General features: G+C 42.2%; 1 protein-coding gene across 2 annotated transcripts in view; it reads right to left on the bottom strand.

Moving 5' to 3' along the window:
* The window catches only part of lrch4 (leucine-rich repeats and calponin homology (CH) domain containing 4), a 55,171-nt gene extending 33,889 nt beyond the window's left edge, over positions 1-21,282 (bottom strand). For both annotated transcript variants that reach the window (XM_030076044.1, XM_030076043.1), the window contains exon 1: positions 20,876-21,282. In XM_030076044.1, the coding sequence (XP_029931904.1) occupies positions 20,876-21,047 (172 nt within the window). In that variant the 5' untranslated portion in view covers positions 21,048-21,282. The remainder of the gene's footprint in view (positions 1-20,875) is intronic.
* Positions 21,283-27,605: the final 6,323 nt, after the last annotated feature.

The raw sequence follows: 27,605 nt of genomic DNA, 5'->3' as shown, positions 1-27,605 counted from the left end.
GTATCTTCTCTCTACTCTGTCTGCACATTCCAGAAAGCTAAAGTTTTGATTTTGAAACCTTTAGAATGCGATCTCAAATCTAATTTAAAAGGTGACGCTTGGAGCATTTTCTAGGCATTAACCGAGTAATCTATTAAAGGGTTATACAATTTGCTTATGACTGTGTGATCTACTTATGTGTTCACCTAGATAGAAGGATAAAGGTACATCCTGTCTCAATCTGGGTGAGTCTGAAAAAGGCTATGTTCCCCAAAATGTTGGAGTATTCCTTTAAGACTTCTTCATCTTTTTCTGGAGGTGTGGATACTGTGTGTAATCATGCAACCTCAGACAATGTTGGGAAGATTTCCAAGACTCAACTAATTGAGGATTGGTCTCTCAGAAGAGAACGTTGTCTCTAATTACAGCTCAGGTTGTGATGGAGGGGGATCAGCTAAGCCATTTCCATCCCTGGTGACCCGTAGACCCCTGAGAGTACAACACTCTGGTCAACAGGGCTCCTCTAAGCCCCAGAGTCTCTTAATAAAAGGGCACGGACTCGTTCATACACAGCACATAGGCAAACTCTTGCACAGACACAAAGGCCATACTCACAAAATAATTAACTAAGTAAATAATGGCAAGATACATTTCAAAACTTTTTCCACAGCAGCCTTTTTTAACATGACATAGCAGGTAAACACTGGTGTTGATGATGACTTTAAGGCTCCATTCAATTTAGGTCTATGGAATGGAAAGTTAATAAATGTTATTAATAACACCTGTATGCTATTTCATGTCAAACTGGCTGATGTGAAAAAGGTCTACTCACTGGAAAAAAATTAAGGAAATACAGTGACAACAGTCTCATATTACAGGTTGTATTCCAGTACCTCAGGCGTGGCTGAGACAGTACAGGAAAAAAAATAACAGCCAAATCTTTACTGTTCCAAAGTCTGGTGTCACTTTACAGCAGGTAGTACGGTCGTACAAACACCAACTGCAAGCTCAAAAAACCAAAGCACTCTAATTAAAGCACTGCTGTGTGCTGTCCAAGCCAATTAACCCCCTAATCTGTTTGCAACCCTATTAGCTTTCAAGAGTCATCATATGACTGGCTTAGAAAACTGATTGTGTCATAAGAAGCTACAGTCTGCTTTGCCTTATGGTGTGCGGTGATGAAGGAGGTAGACTGCTACCTGGAGCTGTTGTTGTCCTTTAAAAGGGATGGTGGTGCTACTATCATCCTCTCATCACTGATAGCCGTGTTTCCATCAACATACTTTTATTCACATTTTAGAGTATCGCATTAGAAAAGTCTGATGGAAACAGCAAAACTGGGAAAGGAAACACTTTATCGCATAACAATTAAATAACCAGGATTCCTCTGTCAGACAGAAAACATGACAGTGGAGCAGAGAACTGCTGTGAGCAGGTGTTGTGTCGTGGAACACCTGACAGAGAACACCTCCCTTCCAACAGTAATCATTAGCCTATACATTTACCACACCTATCAAAGAGCCATGATAATATGGACCACTGATTTGTATTACTAACATCATTTGACTGTATGCACCATGCAGCAGCAAAGGAGGGAGGGGTTTTGGGCTCTAAATAAACCTGAATTTGAACTTTTCAGGATAATTTGCATAATGTAGTTTATGGAAAACGGCATGAATTCACCTTTTCTTTCATCGAATTTCCAAAGTTTTGCTACTCAGTTCTGGCTACGGGCTGGGTGCTCCAAATGCTAACCGTTAGCATCCTCCCACCAAGGTGGGCGTCCTCGTGGCTAACACTCTTAAAAATAACTGCATGTCTGTTTTTGTGCGCGCCCCTGGAGCAGACCACAGCTTTTTTTTATATTCAACAATATACAAGAAAAAAAAAAAGACACTTCAAATACATTTTTATAACTTTTCCACAAAGTTTTTCCATATCATTTTGATAACTTCTTCAACAAAATACAATTTTAGAATCAAACAACTTTTCTAGGTGTGCTGAGAGTCTAGGGATGCTGAAATGCAGTTTCAGAAGCTTGTCTACACGTTACAACTTGTCTTTGAGTTTCATGCCAGAAAGGAAAAAAAGACAAACATTAAGATAGTGATATCAGTGTAAAATATCAACTATCAGCATCTTAAGTCCAAGTACCGTGTTATCAGTCAGACCTTGCCGCTGCAATGAAAATAACATGTGTAGCTGCTGTGGTTTGTGGCTGGGTGTTTACCAGCGGCTCACCTGGATGACGTGGAAAATAAAGTCCCCTGGGAGCCACAAGCGGCATCACTGAGACATTAGAGGCCACAAACACGTTAATAACGGAGCTCTGTGTTCAGACACAACCACCTTATACCAAAATACTCATTTATAATCTCCTGAATGTCACCTTGGGTGCTCACTCCTTTGTCTTCTCACAGAATATCTCTACTAGCAACATATAAAAAGGACTGATAGCTTCTTCATGCATCCCTGCTGAACAGTTGTGACTGGGTTCTGGGCAGTGAGATGAAGAGTGCACGAGCAAGTCTGTATTTTTCCTTGAAAATCCAATAGTAAACAAGATAGGAAAAGGTCTGCTCTTGATCACATAGAGAGAAAATGACATTTTGACACGTGAGCAACTGCCCAGGACACAGGCAGAACTAGACAAAGCCAGAAAAAGAAAGAAAGTGCGTCCATGCTTTTCTGAGAGGAATAAAGATGACAAAGAAGAGTATTTGTGAGGATGGAGGGAGAGGGAGAAAAGCATGCCACCTGCCTCTCTCAGATGCCCACTGCCAACTCCACCCTCATCCCATTTATGGACCAGATTAAGCTGCTAAAAGCTGATTAGCCAGTATACATGTTCAGACTGGCACCTTCTAATAGGCTCTGACCTGTATCAGTTTGCCACATTTTAGGTGAAGTATCTGTTGCACAACCCTACTATATAAGCTGCTCCATTTATCTTTATGTTCTGAAGTGTGTACTTTCACAGTTTGGATGACCTATCTGATGAGCATGTGTGTGTGTCAGTGTTTGTAATTTGTGCCTCTGTCTGATCTCTCATGCTGTGCGGTGTTGATAAAGTCCAAAAAAACATTGAGCTTAGAAATTCGTTCCATTTCACGCAGCCAAGAAACTTCACACTTCACTCAGCCCGCAGCGTGACACTGAAATGCAAGAGAAGAGGGAACCTGGGCCTCACTGTGTGTGTGTGTGTGTTTGTGTGTGTGTGCTCACAAAATGAGACTGTGCTCATATCAGGTTCTGAAGAACTTAAAAAAAGAGAAGTATAGTGGGAGGGACAGAGTGGATGACTAACAGGCAGATATTACCAGGGGTGCATGGACAAAAGAATGGAGAGCAGCCAAAAACAGGAGGGAAAAAAGGAGAGGCCAACTGGGAGGATGACAACAAAAACACCTCGAGAGGTGACTCAACTCAGTCAGGGGTGGCTCATCGCAGGCTGAAAGCACGGGACTGTTGGCAGGACCTGAACCACACCTCAAGCACAGCTGCTTACAGAGCCTCTCAAGCCGTCAAAAGGACACCCATTTTGAGAAAATGGTGTTATTTCACTTCCCCCCAGCTGTTCTGTAGGACAGTAGTGGTGCTATCTTCCTCTCATTGTTACTGAGTGCTGGATACTGGCTGGATGCTCCAAATGCTAACTGTTAGCCTCCTGCCATTGAGCTGGACTTCCCCCCAGCTACCATCCTGAAAAATAAACGCCTTAAGCCACTCAAAGATTTAACATAATTTTACAAGTGTTGGAATATACATATAACTCCCAAGTACTCAGATAATAGTTTTGCTCAAATTACTGTTTATAAATGTATTTCTCCTGTTTTCAGCATCCAGAAAGGTCCCAAAACTTCTGCATTTTCTGCATCACATCACACCAGAGGAGCAGCAGCCACCACACAGACACAAGTAGCATGTACACGTGTTGGAGGACAAACATAACAACTTTCTCCCTAAAAAAAAGACAGCTGACACATTGTGGTTAGCTTCTTCTTTTCCTTCACTCCCCTCTATCACATGTTTCACATAACTTTCAGGTACCTGCCAGCCACTGATGCAACTGAGGACCAGCATGGAGAGCTTAGACCACATGAGAAAACAGCTATACCACATTTTTTTACACCATTTCAGGCTGTGAAAATTCTGCTACACATTAAACTCAAAATTTGTTTAACAAGCTGAAAGAAAACTGCTGCTGCTACCAGTAGCAATGGCTAAATTAATGAGTTGGGGTGCTGGTCTTAGGGGGGGAGGTGAAATTATATCACACTTTTCAGAATGAATGAACTATCCCTCGCATGTCACAAGCAGCAGCCCTATATCCACAATCGATTTATGTGCGGCTGAGATCAAGGTATTATGCACAAAAGAAAACATTGCAGCCTTGCGTCGATTGAGTTTGCCATCTTTTGTGAGGCTCCCAGCCACACCCTTGCCGCAGCAGTTACACATCCCTGGCCTGGGTCTGTATTTACAGAACTGGCGAGGCATTGAACACTGCTATCTGATCTGATGCTGCTCGGGTTTACTTGAGTTGAAAACATTGCCAGTGACAACGCAAGTCTCCAGCGAGGTGTTGGTGTAAGACAGGATGTGGTGTTGTCAATTCCTGTTACTGTGACAGTGGCAAGCAGTCAAGAAGCAGCACTGTAGATGTAGGCCAGGCACCATGAATATGTTAGTATGTGTATGCATTCTCGTATTCCAGTGTCCTCCTACATTAGGCTGTTTCTCACTGCTTCTCACCACTCCAAGGAGCTAAAGGAGTGTTTGTGTTTGTGTGTGTGTGTGTGTGTGTGGGTTAGACTGGTGCTGTATGTCTAGACTGACAAATAATGTGCACTAAATGATGTCGCTGAAAAAGTGATTAAGATGTGCTGTGACTGTGACTTTGTGTTGGGAGTCGCCAAGTGCTCTTGCATTTAAATCAAATCAAGGCAGCCATATTGGACAGTGTCATCCCTGGACATTTGTGGGCCCTAGGCACAACACATTTGGGGGCCCTTGGAACTGCTTTCATGCGTCAAAGAACAAGAACAAGACAGAACAAAAAAGGAGTAGAACAGCCACTGATGATTTACCTGCAATTTCTCTGCAATTTTGTGGTAACTGTAGAGTAATTGTAATACAAATTGTTTGGGTATTTTTTTTTTTTAATAATTTGAAAGTTTTGATACTTTTTTAGTAATTCTGTTTCTTAAGATTTTTTTTCTGTTAGAGTAGTTAGAGTGGAGAGAGGACAAGACAGGCAGGGGGATGACATGCAGCAAAGCACCTGGGTTCAGATTTGAACCCAGGGCCCTGCACAGATAATTTTTTAATTCTCTTTTACTTTTTTGTAATTTTATGCTCATTTTCAGCCTAATTTCAAATAATTTCTTGCTAATTTTCTCATCATTCTTTTCCCCATGTTCCTGAAAGAAAACAAGTGAATTTGCGCAGGTTTCAAATGGTTAATTTCAATTAAAAGGCTTAGGCTTAGGGTTAGGGGGCTCTATATTGAGGAAGGCAGGTCCCAGGTGCCTAGTGGGCTTGCCATCGCTGATAATGGGTAATAATACAAGTATGTAAATGGACAGGATGAACAAAAAGCTGTGGCCATGAGCACAGAGCCAGGTTCTGCACCATACAGAGGGAACATGCTTACTGCAGTGTCAAGTCAACTCAGGGTTATTTACTGACTTTATGTGCCACGCCCTCTTTCTCTGCTGTCTCTGTATTTTCAGTTGCTGGACTTCATAGAAAAAATACTAATTAGCGTGGATGAATCCCAATCTAAATAAGCAATGCATTTATGGGCAAAAGTGTGTGTGTGTGTGTGTGTGTGTGTGTGTGTGTGTGCCCTTGTGTCTGGGCTCTGTGCAGGTTTCACAATGCTGAAAATGCTGAATAAACCAGCATTACCTGAAAGTGTCAAGATTAAGAAACATAACACCAGGAAATGAAATGTTACAGAATATCAAGTTCAACTGTGTTCAGTGAAGCAGATAGGATACAAACCACACTACTAACTCTTGTCTAACTCTTGTCTGTTTTAGTGGACGTACGTGCAGCACAAAGGATCCTATTGTTGCATAAAACTTGAAAGTGCATGTAAGTGTAGTGACAAATTTTGCCTGTGTATGTCCTTAAGCTCAATATACATCTATATTCTGACACTCAGGTTCACCGGGAGCTCTGCTGTAGAACACAGATCTTTTGTTCATCGTCCACTTTTGCCTCAAAACATAGTTCTGGCTACAATCTGAACAGGTTACAAACATGACTCACATAAGGAGGCAATGGTCTACTGCTGAACTTACAACTGTTGAATTTACAAAATATAACTTTGAAAGTTTGAGAATGTGGAGGTTCACTGGATTTACATTATGGATTTTTTGTATTACTAAACATTTTCTGGTTGCAGCCTCACTTACTTAGAGAATACTGGATTTTTACAGCAGCTAATCAGATGACAGAAGCAATATGAAGAGCTTATTTGGCATCTGCTAACTTGAGATTGGCATTTCTTGTCATTTTTCACTTCTAACAGATGGAAAGATTAATCAATTAATTGAAAAAAGGATCAAAAGATTTATCAACGGTGGAAAGCATCACTAGTTGCGGCCCTAAACAAATGCATGGAATGCCAAGTATGAAGAGTGCATGGAAGACGAACTGAAACTTCTATTTGAACTCTATAATCAACATGATGAAAAGAGACCTTACAATATGAGCCATGATAAGACACCCATTTTGGTGTTTTTTTCAGTAAAATGGGCTGCTGCGGCAGATTTATGTTCTCACTGTAAACAGTATGGCAGGAACATGGCGTCTGGAATGATAAAAACAAGACATTATGACCTGCAGCCCCGGGACATTATTTCCATGAAGCTGTGATAAAATTGTATATCCCAGTAAAATATGAGGCCAATATTGTGCTTTGGAAAAAATGATGTAGCCATTCTTTGTGTGTGTGATGATGCCTCACAGACGGCTCACGGTGTGTATTCACAGTCAGGCTTGAGCCGGTGGAGCTTCAGACCCGTGTGACCCGCTGAACTCCTGCTGAACTTCTCAAATATTTGTTCAAATCTCTTTTCTAACACTCATACTTCTACCTCAAGGCGGTCTTTTATATTTTAGATGTTCTATTTTAGGCATGCAGCTGGCCCCAACTCCTCTTTGTAAATTCCTCTAAAATTACAATCAATCAAAGAAAATTAGGGAGTGCACGGGTAAATTTTGGCTTCCTTTACTTGTGATGACCTTGATTCCTTGACTTGAAAACAGTCAAGGAATCGAGGTCAGTGACACAGTCCCAACAACATGTGAACAGAGGTGATGATGCACCTGACACAAGACACAGCCAGTATGATTAACCCTTTGAAACATCACTAAATTCACTAGACTTGCTTCAAAAACAAGACATATTTAGAAGCACATGACAAGAAAATCAATAACAAAAAAAATTAAAATACTTTTTTAAATTACCACAAAATTTGAAAAAAAAAAAAATACGACAAGAATTCCCCAAAATGTAAAAGACCATACGATAACCATAAAAAACACACAAAATTAGTAAAGAGAGAGATGAGATGCAGTTTCAGTCTACAGGGGTATTCTGGTTGACTGCACTTGGAAAATCACATCCAGCCTGATTCTCTTGCCCTCCCCTCAGCTCTCTTCTTTCCTTCCTCCTAGATCAGTTTCTCTCCTCTCCTACTTGCATCTTTCCACCACACACACCCCCATCCCCCCTTCTTCAACTCCTACAGATCGCCTGTGGTTTGTTTTAGCTCTCGTATGCAAACATGCTCAGTGAGTTCATGCAAAAGTGTAGCTGCACAGCCGGCACACCGAGAACTCCGATATCTGACAGGAACACAAAAGCTCACACTTCTCTCTCAGCACAAAAGCACCGATTTAGAGCCGTCACATGCAGATCACAGGCGTAACTCGTCAATTTGTGGCCAAAAATAAAACCAAATGCAACTTTATTGTCTACCCAAAAAAAGAAATAAGTGTTCAAAGCCTGCTTCTGCCTCAGACAGTCCACAGACAAGCTAAAAGCTGCATCATGTTTTCATCCGCAGTGGGAGGTATTCTATTACAGACAGTGGTGTTATTGCTTTTCCCAGCAATAACATAAATAGTAACAAATTGCTATTTCAACTGGCATTAGTTAATCATAAAGCATGTGCTGCTTTTGTAAACAAAATATCAAATTGAAAGGGAGCTATCCAAACAACGTCTTCCACCCACACACTTTGACTTGTTTTCTTCACAGCTAGTCATCATCGCTCTCTCTCACTGAGTTGGTCACCATGAGAAATGGTGGTGAAGTCGACTTTCACTGGGTTGATATACGGCTGGGTATCATTTGACGTTTTCAATACCAGGACTAATTCTGACCTTTAATCCAGACACCTAGTCAATATTTTTAGATCAGCTCTATAAGCTGCAGGTGAAACTCACAGGAACACAGCTGGCTACAGGTGCACTCCATTTGGACCTGCTGGCTTGGTGCTTCTTACATAACAGGGAGGGCGGAGAAAAAGTGGGCAGGCAGAGTGATGGTGATGTATAGAACATGTGCTGTCAGGTCAGGTCGGCAAAACTGGTGAGTGCCGCTTGGGTTTTGGAACATACTCAGTTATTTGGGACACACCTCAATTCAACAAGCATGTAAAGTCCAGCTAAAACTGTGCTATTAAGCTGAGCACATGCACAGGTTTCTCCCTGGAGGTGAGCCTTGCCTCAGCATAATAAAAACTGACTTTTATTTCGCATTCCAATTCTGTTTAATGCAAAAAACGGTTGATTTATGAATTAGTCTATTTCATGACAACTTGCCATAGCTCAATAATGATGCTGCAGTGGGGTTCAGCATCACAAGTAGATGGTCCTTTGAGGTGTATTCACTCGCTGCAATTAAAATAGCAAATATGTGTCTAAATGTAGCCTAGTTTATGGTGGTTTCTACACAGATATACCTCAACATTGTAGTCTTTTAAATGTATACATTTATATTCTGATGGCCACACCATAAACCACAGTGAAACATTTTCAGCCTAAGTAATTGGGCACCCCACTGCCCTTAGTAGAAGTAGAGATGTTTTTCCCGGCAGCCATTTTTTCATGAATTCCAGCTAAACACAGGTGTTACTCGTCATGACATTAAGGTGCCATTGTATTTAAGTGCAGCAGAGTGTTTCCAGGTAGCCAGCATGCACACCACCAGCACCCACCTCCGTTCCTGCTATTTTGGTGAGAAACTGCAGAGAAGATGACCTTTTCTAGTTTTTTGTTTTGTTTTGTTTTTATTATCGAGCAAGAACATTGAATGTAACCACATCCATTCTGCTTCCCTGATGACAGCTGAAGCAACTGAATCCTGGTTTATGAAGGCGAGCAGAAATGCTAGATAACATGCGATAACACAATGTGCCATCTGGGTAATGATGAATAAAACAATCAAGCTCCTTGTAGTGAGTAACGAATTACATTTGTGAGCCAAAAAAGTAGCCCAACACTGCTCATCAGCAACACCGAAATCTGACATCTCAAACTCTGTGAGACCAGGCAGCAGAGGAAGAAATCTAACAGCCCTCAAATCACCGTAGCAACCGCATGAGCATGGCATTGGTATCAAAATCAGTCACAGCAGGGCAGGCAAAAACACTGAATGTTTGTGTATGTGGGGGGGTGGTTGCGTGTGTGAACTGTCAGGTCGGGTGGTGGTGGGGAGTATGGGGTATGTGTTCATTGCAATGGCAAACAGATGTTCTGCCAACACACACCCACACACACACAGTTTGTCTCTACTGTGTTTTGATCAAATACAGTTTATACAGGGTTAAAATGTTTACAGGGGTTTGGGGTCTTTTTGATGGCTGGGGAGATGAGGTTGCTTTTTTGTTTTTGTTTTTTGTTTTTTTACACTGACATGAATCCTTCCCTTCATTTCAAACCTGCCACTTGTGGAGGTGCCGACTTGCCAAAACAACCTCACTTCACAAAAATGTCCTCACTCAAAAAACTCTGGTTTTCACAAGAGCAGAAGTACAACTCCACACACACACACATACACACACACCTCTTCATTCCCAGCCCCTGCAGGCCCCCCTGCCTGGCTGCATGTATCTGGAGTCTCAGTGAATCAGCCATCTGGACACCAAACACTGCGGGAGTTAATGGATCTGCTGGGTTACATAAGGCAGACAGAGCAGTGCCTCCGCTTTCATTATTCACCAGGCAGTCCACTCCGCACCATTAGATTATTTGCACACACACACTCTCATACAGCGTTACACTGTGGTGAGGGACGAACACAAAGCAAGGAGCGTTGGCACAGAGGCCCATTAACTGATGAGTGGCCTGTGAAGCCTGGGGGAGACCGCTGCTGAGTAAACAGGATCTTTACCTTGGCATTGGTATTTGGCCCTCTTTGTTTTGAATCTGTACTTTGGCCAGTATTACTTAGTATTACATCAACATTTTTATTATTATTTTAATTCTAGCTCGTCTGTGCCCTCTGTTTGCTTCTTGAGTGCCTGTGGCAGTTTTGGGGATGTCTGCAACCTCAGCCTGAGGCTACATAAAAACCGAACGCCATGAGTGCTGAGAATGAGGCTGAGGAGGAGGAAGGCAGGACTAACAACACACAGCCTCAAAGAGAAAAGTTTGAAGAGGAACGCAAACTAAACTATGTAATTTTCCCATTCAAATGATTTTGATTGTCATCACTGGGTGTAGAAACCATCATGAACAGTGTATCTCCTGAGTCAAATCTCCTGAGTCAAATCAGCGGTTTTGCTGGTGATTAAAAGTTACTTTCACATGAGTGGGGTGATTTAATCAGAATGTGACATCAGTTTTTAATCCTCCCGTCCCAGTTTGACTGACAGCCTTCAGCTGCTTCATCAAACGGTCTTGAAGAACAGGAACTGTGAGCTGTGCTGTTCCTGGACAGAAATCCACCAAGATTATTTTACCAAGCTCACGTTCTATCAGAAGATGTGAAGGCTAGCAGAGTGCTTCAGTCTGATAGATGGAGCTGTGCCTCTTAAGCTGCCATGAACTTTCTCACATAAACTCTGCTACTAAAAGTTCAAGTGTGTAGCAAATGAGCTCTACAGCAGTGTTAGCTAAGAAAATATCAGCTAGCTAACATGTGATAGCTGCACTAGTAAAAGCTGCAGCTCTTTCAGTTCCAACAAGCAGGATATTTTCACTTTGCTGGACAGATGAATCGCCCTACAGGGGGCCACCCAGTCCTGCTGGAGGGATTACTGTAGGAAATGCAGACCAGAAAAAAATAACTCAACTTTCTGAAGATAAAATTCAAGAATATTACATCAGAAAAATCTATTTTTCTATCAATATAAGAAGTGTGGATGGAATCTGGGGGTCAAGGGGCCAGAATAAGCCAAAATGTTAATGTTAAAAAAACAAAAAAAATTTCCAAGGGAGCATAGGCCTGGACCGGACTGTTTGAAAAGGAGACCTCAGAGTTGAACTCTGCCCTCACCTCAGCAGGAAATGTCCATCCGAGCCGTGGCACAGCAGTGACAGGAGGATGATTCATAACAGATCATCAGGGCGGCACTGAGCGTTGACTAGCTTGATAATCGGCTGTGTGTGGAGACCTTCATGCCTTCGCCCAGCTGAAGGCTGTTGACATCCAGTTGCCAGACAACATGGTATTCTCCTCATGACTCAGCCAGGCAGCAGCCAAGGAGGAGAGCACTAACCCCCCCGCCCCCTACTCCAACACTGGCAACCATGCAGAGTTAAAAACAGGCTGGGAGCCTGATGGATGGGGCCTTGCTGTGTATGGTACAGTGTATGTTTGTTGGCTAGTCAAGTCCACTGGCCGGAATACCCAACAGCCTCTCTATATCTCTGTCTTTTCTCTTGTTACTTCCCCTGGGAGTGCAGAGGGATTCCCCCTCCCCACCATCTGCTGTGCTCTGGGAGAAAACACAGCACCAGGTTTCACACAGAAACACACAGCCACACCAGACTGTACATTAAATGAGCCAGGCACCCAGCCATGTATTTTTATGCTGTTTGCCATGTACAGAATTCAAAAATGCTGAATGGCAATGACACATTTTGATGGATATTTTTATATTTGTTTGAGCAGAAATATTTTTGACATTAGACAAGTGTTATTGTAAATAGCAAGGAAAATGCTTTGCTGTCAGACCATTAGCTGGTAGACTGAATTTCATAACTGTGTAGCACATATAAGGTATGAACTTTGGGCCAACATTAGCTGACACTTATAACTTGCTAAATACTAGGGTCAATCCATCTCTGTTCACCAATTTTAAAAATAAGTTCCCACCTCACCTTAGAGTTGTTTATTTTTTAAGGTATGTAACAAACAGCACTCAAAAAAAATCTTGAAAAATATATGGCCTATTATAAAATAGAAAACCACCAATTCTATTTTGGAAACTTCATAAAATAAGAAAGCTTGCATGTGATGGTATTTGACATGCCAAAAAATACTACTAGTTGAGAATCAGTGGGTGAATTTTGAAGTACCTACCTTGAAAAAGTCAACACAGTCAATAAGATACAAGGACATACTCTTGATGGTAATTTACATGTAAAATTTCAAGGCTGTATCTCAAACAGCTTTTGAGATATGGTGTCCCAAATACTGGATGCTGGAAAGGGGCGATGAAAAACAGTACAACCCGCCACCAACAGCAATTTTTTTCTTGAGTGCTATTTTTAAAATTACAACTTAAATATTAAATTCCATTTTCTTACAAAACCTACAGGGTCAGATGGGAGCCGTGTGTGTGTGTGTGTGTGTGTATTTACACTTGAAGAAATCCAGCTGACATTTTGTGTTTTTTGACATTTTGCAAAACGAGGTGGATGGCTGGATGAGAACATAATGACTGACAGAAAGTGTGAAGCAACCAGAGAGGCAGACAGTGAAGACTGAGGAGGGGAAGAGACAGAAAGCAGAAGTAGTGAACAGGCAGCCCACATCCGCAGCACAGAGGAAACACAACCCGGAGGGGGGTGACACACTGCACAAGACACACACACACACACACACACACACACACACACACACACACACACACACTTGAGATACTGCACCATTGTGCATGCACACACTCTCGTTAAATGACACGGAACACATGTAAACAACTGACAAAGAGTGCATCCATATGTTGGGCTTAGAATGTGCACAAACACACACACACACACACACACACACACACACACACACACACACACACACACTGACATACATACACACTCACACACTGACAGTGAACTGAAATCATGGCTTGCTCAACATCCCCATTAAATGGACAGTGTTGCATAGTTGCAATCAGCTTAGTCAGAGAGCACCCCAGCTACAGACATGCTCAAAGCAGACAGTTTGTTAACCCTTTCAAACCTGAGCTAAGTCACTCCATTTCTTTCAGAAAATGAGGAAAAAGGATTAGTGAGATATGAAAACTAGCAAAAATTACTAGAGACTGATTACAAAATGATTTATGAAAAAGAAAAAAGAAAAATATTACCAAAAAATGTACCAGAAAAGAAGATGGTTGAACTGCTACAAAACTGCCCCAAATATTAAGAAATAAAATGAATTTTGTTCAGAGGGTGAAATAAAACCTTTCAAGGTGTTAAAGGGTGAATGGGCATTTTCAGGGTTTCATTTCAAAGTCCTAAATGGACTGAAATCTTAATGAATGTCATTAGTCACAGCTTTATTTACCCTGTTATTTCATGTCAGAATGGCTGCTGTGAAAAAAAGGTCAGCTGTTGAGTTTGTGCTGTAAAAATGAAGAACAAAGAGTCTAAATCCGTGACAAACAGTTTATCCCTTTCTAACAGTTTTGAAGCATGGTGAAGGCTTGGGAAAGAGAGAGGTTTTGATTCTTTCACTGCTGAGCAGAGAAAGAAAGCCCCTGAGTTAGGGGTTTTTTGACATGTTCCATGTCACTCAGCTTCAAGGACACAAAGATGGAAAAGATTGTAAACTGTCATGGTAACATTTAATGTCCCAAAACGGCTCTTCAATCAAGTTCACACAAAATCCCACAACAACAGTAACAGACTGCCAAGAAGAGCTGAAGTGGGCCATCCCTGTTTCAACATGTTACAAGATGAACGAGGAGATAACATGGGACACTACTGGATTACACACCGCTGTTTTGGATAGCAATTTATCATTGTTTAGAACCGGCATAAAACAAAATGTATGAAAGATGAACAGAGGCTTTTCAACTTAACTTCCAAGTCTCTACTGACTCGGGTCAGACCAGAGAGTTAGGCTGATATTGCTGTTAAAAAAAGAATAGCCAGTCTGTGACAAACACACACAGACAGACACACCAAGGCCTATTGTAGGGGATTTTAAACGTCTGCTCTTTTCCAGCACATCCTTTGCTCCCTGGCAATCCAGCCCTTATCAAAAGATTGTTTGATTACATATTGATCACAGAAAAGATCAGTACAACATGGGTTATCAATGGGATAACCTTTACCTGGAGGAATTCTAGTGATATTTTGATCAGATTCCACACAAATGTACATGAATATGCATTAGTAACAGCATTATTCTGGTTTTCAATGGAGACTTTCAGTCTCCAGGGGTCTAAACTCCTGTTTCAGGGGGCACCCCAGTGGATAAGATAAGAGACCGGATAAGAGTGCATACCATGTGCCAAGGCTGAGCCCCGATCGCAGTATCCTGGGTTCAAATCCAACCTCAGGCCCTTTGCTGCATGTCATCCCCTCTCTCTCCATCGCCTTTCTTGCCTTTCTACTGTGACTGTCAAATAAAACAACAATGCCAAAAAATAATCTTTAAACTGCTGTTTCAGAAGCTTTTCAACCCGGACCAAAAAAAGAAAAAATTGGAAAACATCAGCACAAATTAAAGGTTTTGCTCCACTTATCAGCTAGCAGCAGTGTTAGGCCAATCTACCAGTGTTGGCAACGATCATTGTTCATATCGGTTTGGTGAGCACGGTTGGACTGATGGGGTGACAGACCATCTTTACCTAGAGGTCTGAACTCAGTGTGTGATGCTAACTGGATATGTGGGACAGAGACATGGAAACAGAATTCATAAATTACTGTGAAGACACACTGACAGCTGGACTTTTCATTCCGCCTGGAGGGAGACAGACAGAAAACATATGTAAGTGTAAAGTGAAAAAAGTTCTAGTTGTTGAACCAGCTCTGTACTCTTTCAGTTTTTTTTGTTTTTTTTAAACTTGTTGATCATTTGGTCCTGGGTTCTAATGAGCCCAGCCTTTGCCAACTCTTCAGCAATTTTGAGAAAATCAGATGACCAATTTTTTTGGCGTAATAGACATAGCATACTGCATTTAAGTTTTAATTTGTGTAGTGAGTGTGTGGTTGAGACACAGATGGTGAGGCTGGTGACCAAAGCAGAGTATGAAGTTTGCTGCATAGCTGTGAATGCAGCAGAGCAACATGTGCACAGTTCAGGCTGTTTGTCAGTGAATAAATGCTACAACTGCTCAAGACCCAAGCCAAGTTCCCGTGCTTCTTGCTTTAAGTGAACGGATTAAGCCCCAAAGATAGCAACAATGAGTTAGGCTTACATGACCAGGCTCACTTAAGGTGGACTGGCCTTTAAGGTGGACCAGCTGTTCTCTTTGCAGTCACAATTTCAGCCACTTCTAAACAGAGAACAGAGGAACATCTGGCATGACAGCATTTTATTTTTCCGAATTTGGATGATCCTTAACATTGCTTTGCACCGCACGCATAAACATAGGTAACATAACCTAACTGCCTATCAGAAGTAATAACACAGCTTAAGTTGAGGCCTGTGTGAAGTGTTGCCATAGCGTGAGCGTTTGTTCTGAGTGTCACACTTCGCCAATCAGTAAAACACTGGCCAACAGTGTCAGGGTTTTATTAAATGCACTAATGAAGCTCAGATAAAAACAGGAGAACCTGTGGCTGCATTCACTGAAACAAAAAGTAGCAATGTTTTAATTTATTTCTCACTGAATTTAGTGACACCTTGCAGCCTACAGAATTTGGAGCTGAGCTGGCACCATCAGAGCAGATAACACAACCTTCTCAGTTCCAGCCAGTTGACGAGACCTGAAAAGCGGCATCATGTTGACTGCATCAACCAGCAAAAAACACAGGAGTACCAAGGAGTCTAGGGGACCGAAGCAGTACTGAATCGCCCTACAGGCAGTTACAGTTTTGGAGAGGAGCAGTCAGCCCCAGCGGCAGCAGGAAGCCCCGGCGGCAGCCTCTGCAGGAACAACACACATCTGTGGTATGGCTACGGTGGCACTGCAACAGTAAAGTAAATAGCCTAGGTAACTGACTGAAGAAATGTTACTCCATATGGCGCATTCACAGCACTATGGTGGCCAGGGAAAAAAAACTGTGCCAGCATCAGGAAGCATGTCATTACACTTCTATTTTACTGTCATATTCTATATTTTGTTTACTGCTTCATTGAAAATTTGTATGAAGGTTCCAAATAAAAGGAGAAAAATAATCAAATATGATAAGTACATTTAATTTGTCAAGTATATAATTCAAAATGTAATACGAAATAAGCCTTTCCATGTGGTCATTTTATATAAACCATTTATTCATATAATTTACAGAAAATGTGGTTTATATCATTATATGTATCGTTATGGGGATATGAAATGACCTACATCAGGATATGAGATGTGGGCCTAGCTCAGTTGCTGGGCTGCATGGTTGTGGTGTGAGTGTTTGGCTCTCCGGCTTCCTCTCTTTCCACCCCCTCTGCCCTCTCCCAACAACAAGCTCTTGTCTCTCAGATCCCCAGGAGGTCACATAAGAGCGGAGGTCCATTTATTAACTTTGTGCCCGCTCCCTCTCTCCATGCACCAACATTTTGATTACTTCTGCTGGAGAAACGCTGGCTGGGCGAGGAGCAAAACAAAACTAAGTCGTCTAGATGAGCTTTCGCTGGCCCCGGTGAGGAGGCCTTGTTAATAATGTACGTTTCCTCAATATCTAGGTTATTGCTTGGCACAGACATGTAATGGACTGCAGATACTGACTTTTTAATAAAAATCAATTATAGGCTGGTCAGTGCTGGCCGCCAATTCCTCCCTGACCGCACAAAAGTGGCATTATATTTGATTTGCATGTTTTATTTGCTCATTTGAATTGTTCAATCATGGCTTTTCATTATTAATTATTCATTTAAAAGGCAAAAATGAATTCCAGAATTTCATTCGTCTTAATTTCAGTGGAGGCTTTTAGTGTCCTGTGATGGTCTACATGCTCTTCCAGAGGCTTTTCCATGCTTTGTAACACCAGCGGACCACCACAATGAAAATGCTCAAATGGAAAGGTATTGAGCACTGGCATATAATATCATCAATTGGCAACCTCTGTCAATTATATTGGCCCTCAAAATCCATTGGCCTTGAAGGGTGTGGGGGGAGCTGTGAATAACCTTTTTTTTTATTATTAAATGCCACTTTGCAGCAACACACAGATTTCGGGGTCCAAAAGTCACATGCAACGCACACAGCTGGTCTTTGTTCCCTTCAATAGATCTGAGCTACTGAAAAAACACTCTGGAGGAGGCAAGCCAAGTCTCTCTTTGTGTGCATATGTGTGTGTGTGTGCGTGTGTGTGTGTATGAACCTTTGACCTTCCTGAAGGGAAGCTGCTCCGGTGGGGAAGAAGTGGAGGGGGGCTGTTATGATAAGCACCGCTGGGCCTCCTTAGCCCAGTCTGCTCCCAGTTCAACCACTGCACTCATCTTTCTCCACAAGTCAACACACCTTCACTTATGCTACACACTGGACCTCGCTCTCTTTAAGACGACCCCGGTCCACTACATGCCTAAAATGTACGAAGACGGAGAGACTCCTTTACGAGTTCAAAGCAGAAAATTAACTAAGGCCAATGCCTCTTTGAAGTTGAAATGAGAAAATGTGCGACAAACAGGCTAAAAATAACTGCAGGCCGGCATCAGTGTCTCTTGTGAGCAACATCCAGACAAACAGATTACTAACTGAAGCAGAAACACTGAGCGAGTTCAGCAGAAGTTCAAGGTACTTGAAATGAGATTCACAAGGATTTGTGTACTCTGAAAATGCTGGCACTACATGGTAAACTATTATTATCAGAGAAAAATATATTACAGAATTTAAACAAGTTGCATGTTTTGTCAACCTGTGTGTAACTTAGAAACAAGGATGATGTAATGCTCCTTGCTCCCTTTGAGCTCTCTCTCTCTCTCTCTCTCTCTCTCTCTGGCAGCTGAGCTTGGTGTCTGAACAGGACAAACATGCCTCACACTGATCTGTGTAATTAATGATGATGCAGTAACCCCTTGAAACCTGAGGAAATTCACTTGATGTCTGTAAAAATGTGGGGGAAAAGGTGAAGAGAAATGAGGAGAAAATTACCGGAAAAAAAAATGTATCAGAAAATGAGTTAATTACGAGTAAATTAGTCAAATAATACCAGAAAATGTGCATTAAATCCAATTAAATTCAAAAAATATAAGTAAATTACTAAAAATGTTTCACCTGCAAAAAAAATTAAAACAGATAGGCTATAACCTGAATCTTATGAAGAGGGTGAAATAAAACCTTTCCAAATAAAAGCCCATCCATGAACTTGGGTTTCAAAGGGTTACACTGAAAGCCATATTGAAAGCCATATTCTTTTCTGTTTAATGACGACTTCATCTGTGCTTCTAATGGGTTCATCAACTGCTCTTAATGTAGGGCAGAGCATTTCAAGTAATGCGTTAGTGGAGTCTGAAAGCGTCCATAACATGTGGATCAGTCCACATGTGATTTCCCCTCTCAGACCCCACGACAACCAACACCAACACCATGCTGCCGCCAAGCCTGTCCTGCTGGGTTTAGCCAGACACGCCAAAACACACACACACACACACACACACACACACACAGAGGACTGGCAAGACCATACCTGATGCCCATCACTGACAATTTGGTGAATCACCTAGAACAGTCATCATCCACACACACACACACACACACACACACACACACACACACACACACACACACACACACACATACAGACACTGAGGGTGCAGAGGCAGGCATTTCAGACAGGATTTGTGTATCTCACAGTTGTTATAGTGTCTACGACATAACTGCCAGGTATCCAACTGAAACTGAAAGCAACTCATTATCGTAAATACCAGAAATTATCACAAAGTGTAGGTGCTGGAAAAACATGTTTTCAAAGCTACAATGACAGACCACGACCCTAGAATTAGAGTAGAGAGAATAAGACATGAGAGAACGTGAGCTGGTGTGAGAGACAGTGATGTCAGCAGCAAGTCCCAATTTTTCAACTGGAACTCCCCCAGGACACATGAAACCACCAAAAGGACAACTTCTATGGCATGGATCCCCATCAAAAAACTCCTGGACATCCCCAGACCCCACTTGAGAACCACTGGTCTGGTTTGTATCGGCTTGCTTGGCTGGATTAGTGGTTTATCCAAAAATCTCCAATTGCACATACACAGCCAAATCAAATCAAAGGGCATTATCCTAGGTATGGGATACATTCACCACTCCCACAGTCATTACTGCTGGGTTGCTCAGATGGCAGGTGTTTGCATGCGTGCTCAAGGCCTCCTCATCCCACAAGGCCTTGTCCTGGGTCAGTTTGAGCAGATGGTCATAATTACCAGAGCACAGAAAGCAGCGGTGAAGGATGGAGGGGGTGCTGTATTAAAACGCTGGGTAGCCAGATTGATTTCAGCAACCTGGATGGGGTAATCCTCTTTTCAACAAGGCCAGGCAAAGGTAGTTCCCCTTAATCCCCAATGCCATCCACACCTACATGTACAGCGCTCCTCTGCCAAAGTTTGACCCCTCTGCTGATGGGAAATGTGCATGGGATCAATAGGTTTCTTCAAAGTGCAACATGCACAAACCCAGAGATCAGCTTCAGGAGGCCCATCCAAAAGAGGCTGCCAGTACCTATGACTGGCTCCTGCCTCGTGACACAAGTTGTGAAAACTAACGTACTAACTTAGTTTTTGAGTTTTTAAAAGAAAAAAAAAACAAAACTGCAAGCCATACACACGATATATTCAAAGACAAGCTCTCAATGAAAAGACAAAGCATGGCAACGTAGACACCGTCTGCTAGACTTAAAAAAAAAAAAAAAAAAAAAAAGACAAGCTATCTTGAGGAAGAGGAACACGCTTATCTGACGTTACTTTTTCAAATCCGACCGCCCTTCTTTGATGCCAATTTACTAGCACAACAGGGAAGCGCACACGGATAGACCCCGTTCTAAATCCTTTGGCTTCATCTGGTTTTGCTTATGGGCAAAAGTTTGTACCTCACAGAATAGAACCGACGACCTTTTCTGCATGGTTAGGAACCACGCTTCCATTCGGCTCTGCTATAATCCATCATGGAGTAATTCATTCCAATATAATTCAAACTAGTATAACTGGTTCACACTACTCGCCAACACCTACCTCTGTTTTGGTGGGAACAGGCTGTCATAATAATTGCTATAGTTTTATTAATTTTTAATAAAAGTGGCAATTTGGTGGAACCGTCGTTTGTTGAAGCGCCGACAGTCTCCTGATAATTTAAAAGCGGTTTTAACTTATACTTTATGAAGTAACGTTGTGTACCTTTGCCAATAACCAAGGAACCATAAAATCGCCACATTTTATAAAAGAACTTTGGCCTGACGTTCTCTTGACAAAAGAACCGAGGAAAGGCTGTCGCCGTTTGTAAGCAAAGCAGGTGGCGATAAAACAAAAGACGGGCTCCGCAGACTAACAAGCAGCTCGCCGAAATTGTCTGCAGTTTAAAAGTGAAGGGGAAACGGTGAAAGGAGGACCGACCTGCATGTGTAATGTCGGACAGGTCGTAGTTCCTGGCGCTCCGGGGAAACTCCTTCAGTTTTCGGTTCGACAAGTTCAGAGCCCCGCTCGCAGCAGCCTCCTCGAGCGCCTTCTCCACGCTCCGGCTGGCCGCGACTGTGGCCGGCAGCTGGGCTCCATCCCCAGCAGCCATCAAACACACAGCTCTTCCTCCTCTCTTACTTTGTTTGAAGCGTCCTCTCCACTCTCATACCCCGTCGACCGGTATCTCCTCCAAATCGGCGCCCTTCCGGTAAACGACTTGTGAAAAGCGCAAAATCAAATCCCAGAAAAATCTGTTTTGCGAGTTTTGATTGCTTCCCTCACACAACGGGACATACCGTCTCCACTCCACACAGCAGATAGGAGAGAGCGCTGCGAGCTGTCAATCTTTCGGGAAGTTGCGTCAATATCCTCACACTCGGCCAGAGTAATACCGGAAACGGGCGGGTTTTCCCTCAAAATAAAGTGTAAAAAAAAAATGTCATTTGCAATTAAGATATTAAGCTTCTTTTGGCTGATAAATCATAATTACCTTTACATAATAAATCATAACTCACCCAATTCCCCCTTGGAGGTCAAGAATGTATTTCTGATTCTAGTTTCTGATTCTGATAATGAAAGAGCTTTTGTTCACCATCAAGTTGAAAATGGTAAAGATTGATGAATCAATAAATTAATGATAAATAAATGATTAATAAAAACACAACATGCAGAGTACAGACAACAATAACAGACATGGTTCCAGTGTGAATCGGGTTTACCAGTTTAGCAGAGTTATTCCATTTGGCATGGAAGACTTTTCATAAATATTCTTGGTTGCTGCAGAGGCTCTACAGCGTCTTCTTGAGGGTAGCTGGGTGTTGAATTCTTTAAAGAGGGGAGGAACAGGATCAGACACAATTTGACCGGCTTTTTGTTTCACCTGCATTTTATATTATTTACATCCCAGTTGTCTCTTCTCTTTCCCTGACTGGCCGTGTTCATAATTCTGGATAACCTGTTTTTTAGTCTTAGAGCCCAGATGCCCACACCATGCACACATATTAAAAGTAAAAACACTTTCAACAAAATTTCTGTAATCAGTCTCTAAAATGTCCCTGCTTATATTGTATGAATCCAGTTTCCTGATTCGATACAAACATGAGATACCAAGCTGGTAGTAGTTGTTGAAAATAGAGAACGTATTGGTTGGAGAGCCAGAATTGTCCTAGTTGTTAGTGTGTGTTAAAAAGAGCAGTAGTAAAGTTGTTCTTAGGGATCAGCCCAACCATAATCCTGAAATCACTCCCACTATTAACAATAACAATAATTCCAGTATGTAGGTCTTCCTGGCAGCTGTCACCCTGCAGTCACGACTGTCAAGGTGATGAAACAGAGGGATGGTACAGAATGTCTGTTCAGTGGTCAGCTCACGTTTGCTGACAGCAGCTCCTCCACCTGCCTGTCAGGAAACAAGGTGCCGAAACAGAGTTGCACTTCCTCATTATCACAGCAAAATGTGGTTGAGAGCATGTTTTTTTTTTTTTTTTTTTTTTTTTTCTAAAAAGCAGAATCACATGAGTACACCATAGGGTGCACAGAACAACATGAATCAAGTTGATTTATCATGAGCTATATTATCAGCTATATGCTCCATACTTAAAACATTATTTTTCATTGTTAAACACTGTCTCATGGTGGGTATCTATCTATCTATCTATCTATCTATCTATCTATCCACACATTTTTTCCTAATTTATTCCCCTGAAATGTAGTCTTTAATCTAACCCAAACCCTTTATATCAAACAAAACATGGACAATAATACAGCTTTTATTTTGAAAGTTGCAACCGAAACTAATCATTTTCATTTTCTGAGAATTGACAGGGGGGTTTCGGGCGGGTGCAGCGCACAGGAGAGCAGTGAGAGTGGGCGTGGCCACACACCCCGGGGGGGCGGGGCCACTTCCTGCATATTCATCGCTGCGTGGATTTCAGGAAACACAAACACGCTGATGCTAAAATAAACCAATTAGCACAAGAGCACTGCGGACGGCCTCAGTGTCATAATCACAGAGGGAACCAATCACCAAGCCGGGTTAATAACGTGCAAGTCACCATGAATGACATGAAGTGAACTTGCTTTGTGTCTTCACAGTGGTTTTGACATGTCATGGTACTGTTGCTGTAACCTATACAGTGTTGATTAGCTCTGACATATGGCAGGAAGCCAGTCTCTGTATCAAATATCAGTCACCAACAAAACATAAACAGAGTATTTTTCTGGGCACAAAGAGGAGCAATGACTGATGACTGTTTTGTTTGTGTAAAAGTGGATCAATACGAAGAATATAAGAAAAAAAAAAAACCTTTGCATACCCTATAAGAGTAGAAAAAACCTACTGTCACACTGGCTTCAGCATTATGGAAAACATTGATTATATAATATATAATTCATCTTGTAAGTATGCATAGAGAGTATGCAGAAACACCTTGTCATACCCACCTGAGTCTTGTAATATATATTTATTCTAATCCTGAGTGTGTGTGTGTGTGTGTGTGTGTGTGTGTGTGTGTGTGTCTGCATGCACACACGGTTCTCTAAAGTGTTAATGTGGCGTCAGCAGGATGACATTGTCTCCTCTTGCCTCCTGTGAGCTCTACCAGCCTTTCTCTCTTTCTCCCATTCTGTCCTCCCTGAAACAGATGACCCCCCCCCCCTCACCCCCCACCACCACCACCATTGTCCCCTTCTCTCCTCCATCCATCCTTCTCCCTATCCCTTATTCCCTCTCTACCTCCCTCAACACTGTCCCATTGGGCCATCTGTCAATGTCCTGCTGGACGCGTGGCCCAGCTGGGAGGCAGAAGCGGGGGGTGTTCACTTTCACTGCATATTGAACACACACTGAGAGCTTCCATTAGCAGCCACTGCTTAACCCACCCTGTCCCATCCAGAGATTAACAGGAAAACATAAACTTAGAACATAACACACAAAGCCATGTTGTGTCCTTGTGAAATGAACCAGTCTGTGACAGAATAGCACAAACTAAATCATGGATTGGAGCACTGGATGTAGAAATAATTCCATTGGATGAGCCGAACCTCACTGGGAGGAGCTAAAGAACCACCACTTTTTCTTAGGGCAAGTTAGTCATAACAAATAACCATAAATATTTTTCAAAAATTCAAAATAACAATAAATGAAGTTAATTTTGCAGAGGATGAAAAAAAAAAAAAACAGTTCCTGGATTTTAAAGAGTGAATTACATTTTTTTTCAGTCAGCACACTAAGTTTCATAATATTAGCGTGATCTTCTCTTATTCCTTTCTTTTTTCTCTGGGCTTCAGTATAAAGCTTCTAATTATTGGACTGAAAAGAAACTGCATGTATACCAGTAGTTATCAATCCAGTACTACTGTTGTGGCCAGGGACTATTGATAGCTGCTAAGGAGAGAATACTGCTATGCAGGAGGGTACATTGCTGAGGAGGAGGTGGTAAACTCCCCTGTATTCAGTATTTCAATAGCTATTAGGCTGATAGATGGGTGTAATTGCCAGAAAAAGCAGTGGGTAGGCTGTACTCCATTTACATGCATATATCTTCCATTACAGCACCGACTGAGGCCTGGAGTATTTTATATATTATAGTATACTGTATTTGTATGGATTCAACTCTCTAATGATCCTGAATACATTTTTAGTAAAAGCCTACATTGTTTCAATTTAGCAGCAAACTCGTGTCGGTCTAACCGCTGTGCACCACGGTTCATGCATGCCCAGCCAGTAAAATTCAGTTGTGCATGGGTTTAAATGGCTTGCAACTCCTAGAAACATATGTCCATTTGAACCTGGGAGGACGGCCAGCCAGGAAACCAACAACATCTCTATAAGTCACATGGGGAAAGCCAAGAGGATGGGACAGGAAGAGAGGGAGAGCTCAGAGGAGGAAGGGGAGGACAGAGAGCGTGAGAACCGCTGATGTCAGTTGTCCAGTGAAGACTCAAGATGAAGTGGACAGTGAGAAAAAAATGTGGTGGGAAAACGCTGAACAGAGGACTGGGTTACTAGGTCAATGCTTTTCAGAGACCCTAAAAATAAACAAAGGCTTTGATGGCCTTTTGAAGGACATGTTGGGATTCAAGCTGCTGATAGCTTATATGCTGCTGATATCCAGTAATCAGCATCTGACTAATTGAGGAAGGAGGTGCTAAATCATTTATGAATTATGAGTATGCTATAGAGTCCTCTGATATTGATTTGAGATGGGTAGTACTGATGTTTTTCCAATGAAGATGCCAATACCTAATATTTTGTGCTGTCATTCAATATTTTTAACCCATTGCACTCTAATTTTCCTATAAATTTACTTCCTATAAAGCTACTTCAATAGTGTTAAAGTTAGAAAAAAATCCATATTGTAGGTTACAGCATTACATTGAAACTCCATCACACTTATATTGAGTGAAATACTCAAAGCCAAGAAAGATGTCATTGTTTTATGGATGCAGAGTCACATCAAATAGAAAAGATCTACATGTCTTGTGCATCATTTTATACACATTTCCCTGGATTCAGCAGGACATATTTGGGATCTTTGGGAAACCTCAGGATCTCCACTGCAAATTTCAAACAAAATTCTGTGTATTTGAACAAAGCTAGGCCATGCAGCGATGGCAAATCCAACTTTGGGAGCAGCAGAGTTAAAGAGGATAAGTTTGACATGCAAAAATCCAAGAAATCAAAATATTCCATGTTTACCCTAGAACTTTATTTATCAGGATGAAAAAGCCTCTGCCAATAAAACTGCATCATATCCATATATCAGAAGTGGATAGCACTGACTGGACCAGATCTAATTTTCAATAAAACCGCAGTATTGGCAAACCAATGAAGTCTAACCCCTAACAGCTCTTACTGGTTTTGGTAGCCTAAATTGGGACATCAGGTTCTTTCAAATGGTTGCAGTGCAAAATCATGACATCATTGCAAAAACATGTGGGTCAATGACGGTCATGAATATTCACACTCATTAGCAGGAAGCCTGAGTTTAGGTCGCTGCCTCTTTTGTTTTCAACTCATGTTGTATTGGCCACAATGATCCTGTGTGTGTGTGTGTGTGTGTGTGTGTGTGTGTGTGTGTGTGTATGTGTGTATGTATGCGTGTTGAAGCTCATCCCATCAGTGTCAACCATCTTATATGTATTTCTGTATTCAAATAAAATGAAACTTTACTAATCACCATAGAGGCGTAGGACCAGGGACAGGGACGTTGAAAGACTCATTGAATAATATCAGGGGCGCTACTCATGGACTCCCAGCACCTCCAAATGATACATAGAACCTCGTCAATAACGCATGGAGCCTATTCAAGGCTGCCTGGAACACGTTCAAGGATTTCGGAACCCCTTAAAGAACCCTACTGACCCACTTCAAGGTTGCCTGGAACATATTCCAGGACCCTGAAGGACTCCTTAAACCACCTTGAGGACCCCTGAGAACTCCCTCAAGGACCCCTGGCACCTTTACAGTGATACCTGGAACTTACTCAGTGAGTTATTGAGCCCCTTCAATGATGCCTGGAGCACATTAAAGCTCCCCGAAACCCCCTTAAAGGAACCCTGAAGCTCCTCCATGACCCCTGGCACTTTTTGACCTTCTCAAAGACACCTCAAGGTCCTTCAAGGCTGCGTGGAACACATTCAAGGACCCTAGGGTTAGGGTAAGGGTTAGGGTTGCAAAGATGCTTTGAAAACACTTGCTGAACCTGGAATCATTTAAAGACCCTGGATGCCCTTGAAGGACTCACTCCATGATACATAGAGCCAACTCAGTGACTCATGGAGCCCCTTCAAGGATGCCTGGAACACATTCAAGGGTTTTCAACCCCACCAAGTACCCCTGTAACCTCTGAAATCCATTGGTCCCCTTGAAGGATGCCCGTAACACATTCAAGGACCCTGGAACCACTTAAAGTAACCATGAAGCTCCCTCAATGACCCCTGAAACTTACTGTTCAATCTGTCAAGGTCCTCTAGAAACTCCTAACACCAATGGGCCTCTTCAAGGATGCCCGGAGCACATTCAGGCACCCTGTAACCCCTCTAAGGAACCTGGAAGTGCCCTCATTGACGCTCAGAACTTAATTTCCAACCCTGTCAGGGACCCCTGGAACCTCCAAAATCCATTGAGCCCCCTCAAGGCTGTCCATAACACATTCAAGGACCCTGGAACCTCTTCAAAAAGCCCTCAAATACCATCTAGGACCCCTGGAACTCACAGTTGAAGCCATTGAAGGACCCGCGGCTGTGCCAGGACCCTGAATTTGAATGAGTGATTGAGGCAAGGTAAAGACTAAGAGGGAGTTTGAGGTCAAAGCATGAACAGATGGAGGAGTAGTGAAGAGCAAATAGGGAGAGAAGCTCAAAAACCAAAAGACTTTTGGAAAAAGAGCCTTGAAACCTTGAGGATAGAAGTGAGAGTTGATTGACAGTGACTGAGGGAGAGAAAGAGAGAAAGAGAGAGAGAATGAGAGAGAGAGGTAAAGGTCAAGGCAGAGAGAGAGTGACTGACTGCTGAAAGAGGAGCGTGCCTGAGAATGAATGGTATGTGATTTAGACGTGCCCAGCCCACCACCAGCTGTGCACGTCATCTAACACACACACACACACACACACACACACACACACACACACACACACACACACACACATATACACACACACACAC

Source organism: Myripristis murdjan, chromosome 18 (assembly GCF_902150065.1).
Source record: "Myripristis murdjan chromosome 18, fMyrMur1.1, whole genome shotgun sequence".
Classification (NCBI taxonomy): Eukaryota; Metazoa; Chordata; class Actinopteri; order Holocentriformes; family Holocentridae; genus Myripristis; species Myripristis murdjan.
The sequence above is the reverse complement of the archived record's forward strand: the minus strand, read 5'-3'. Positions and strand labels throughout refer to the sequence as shown.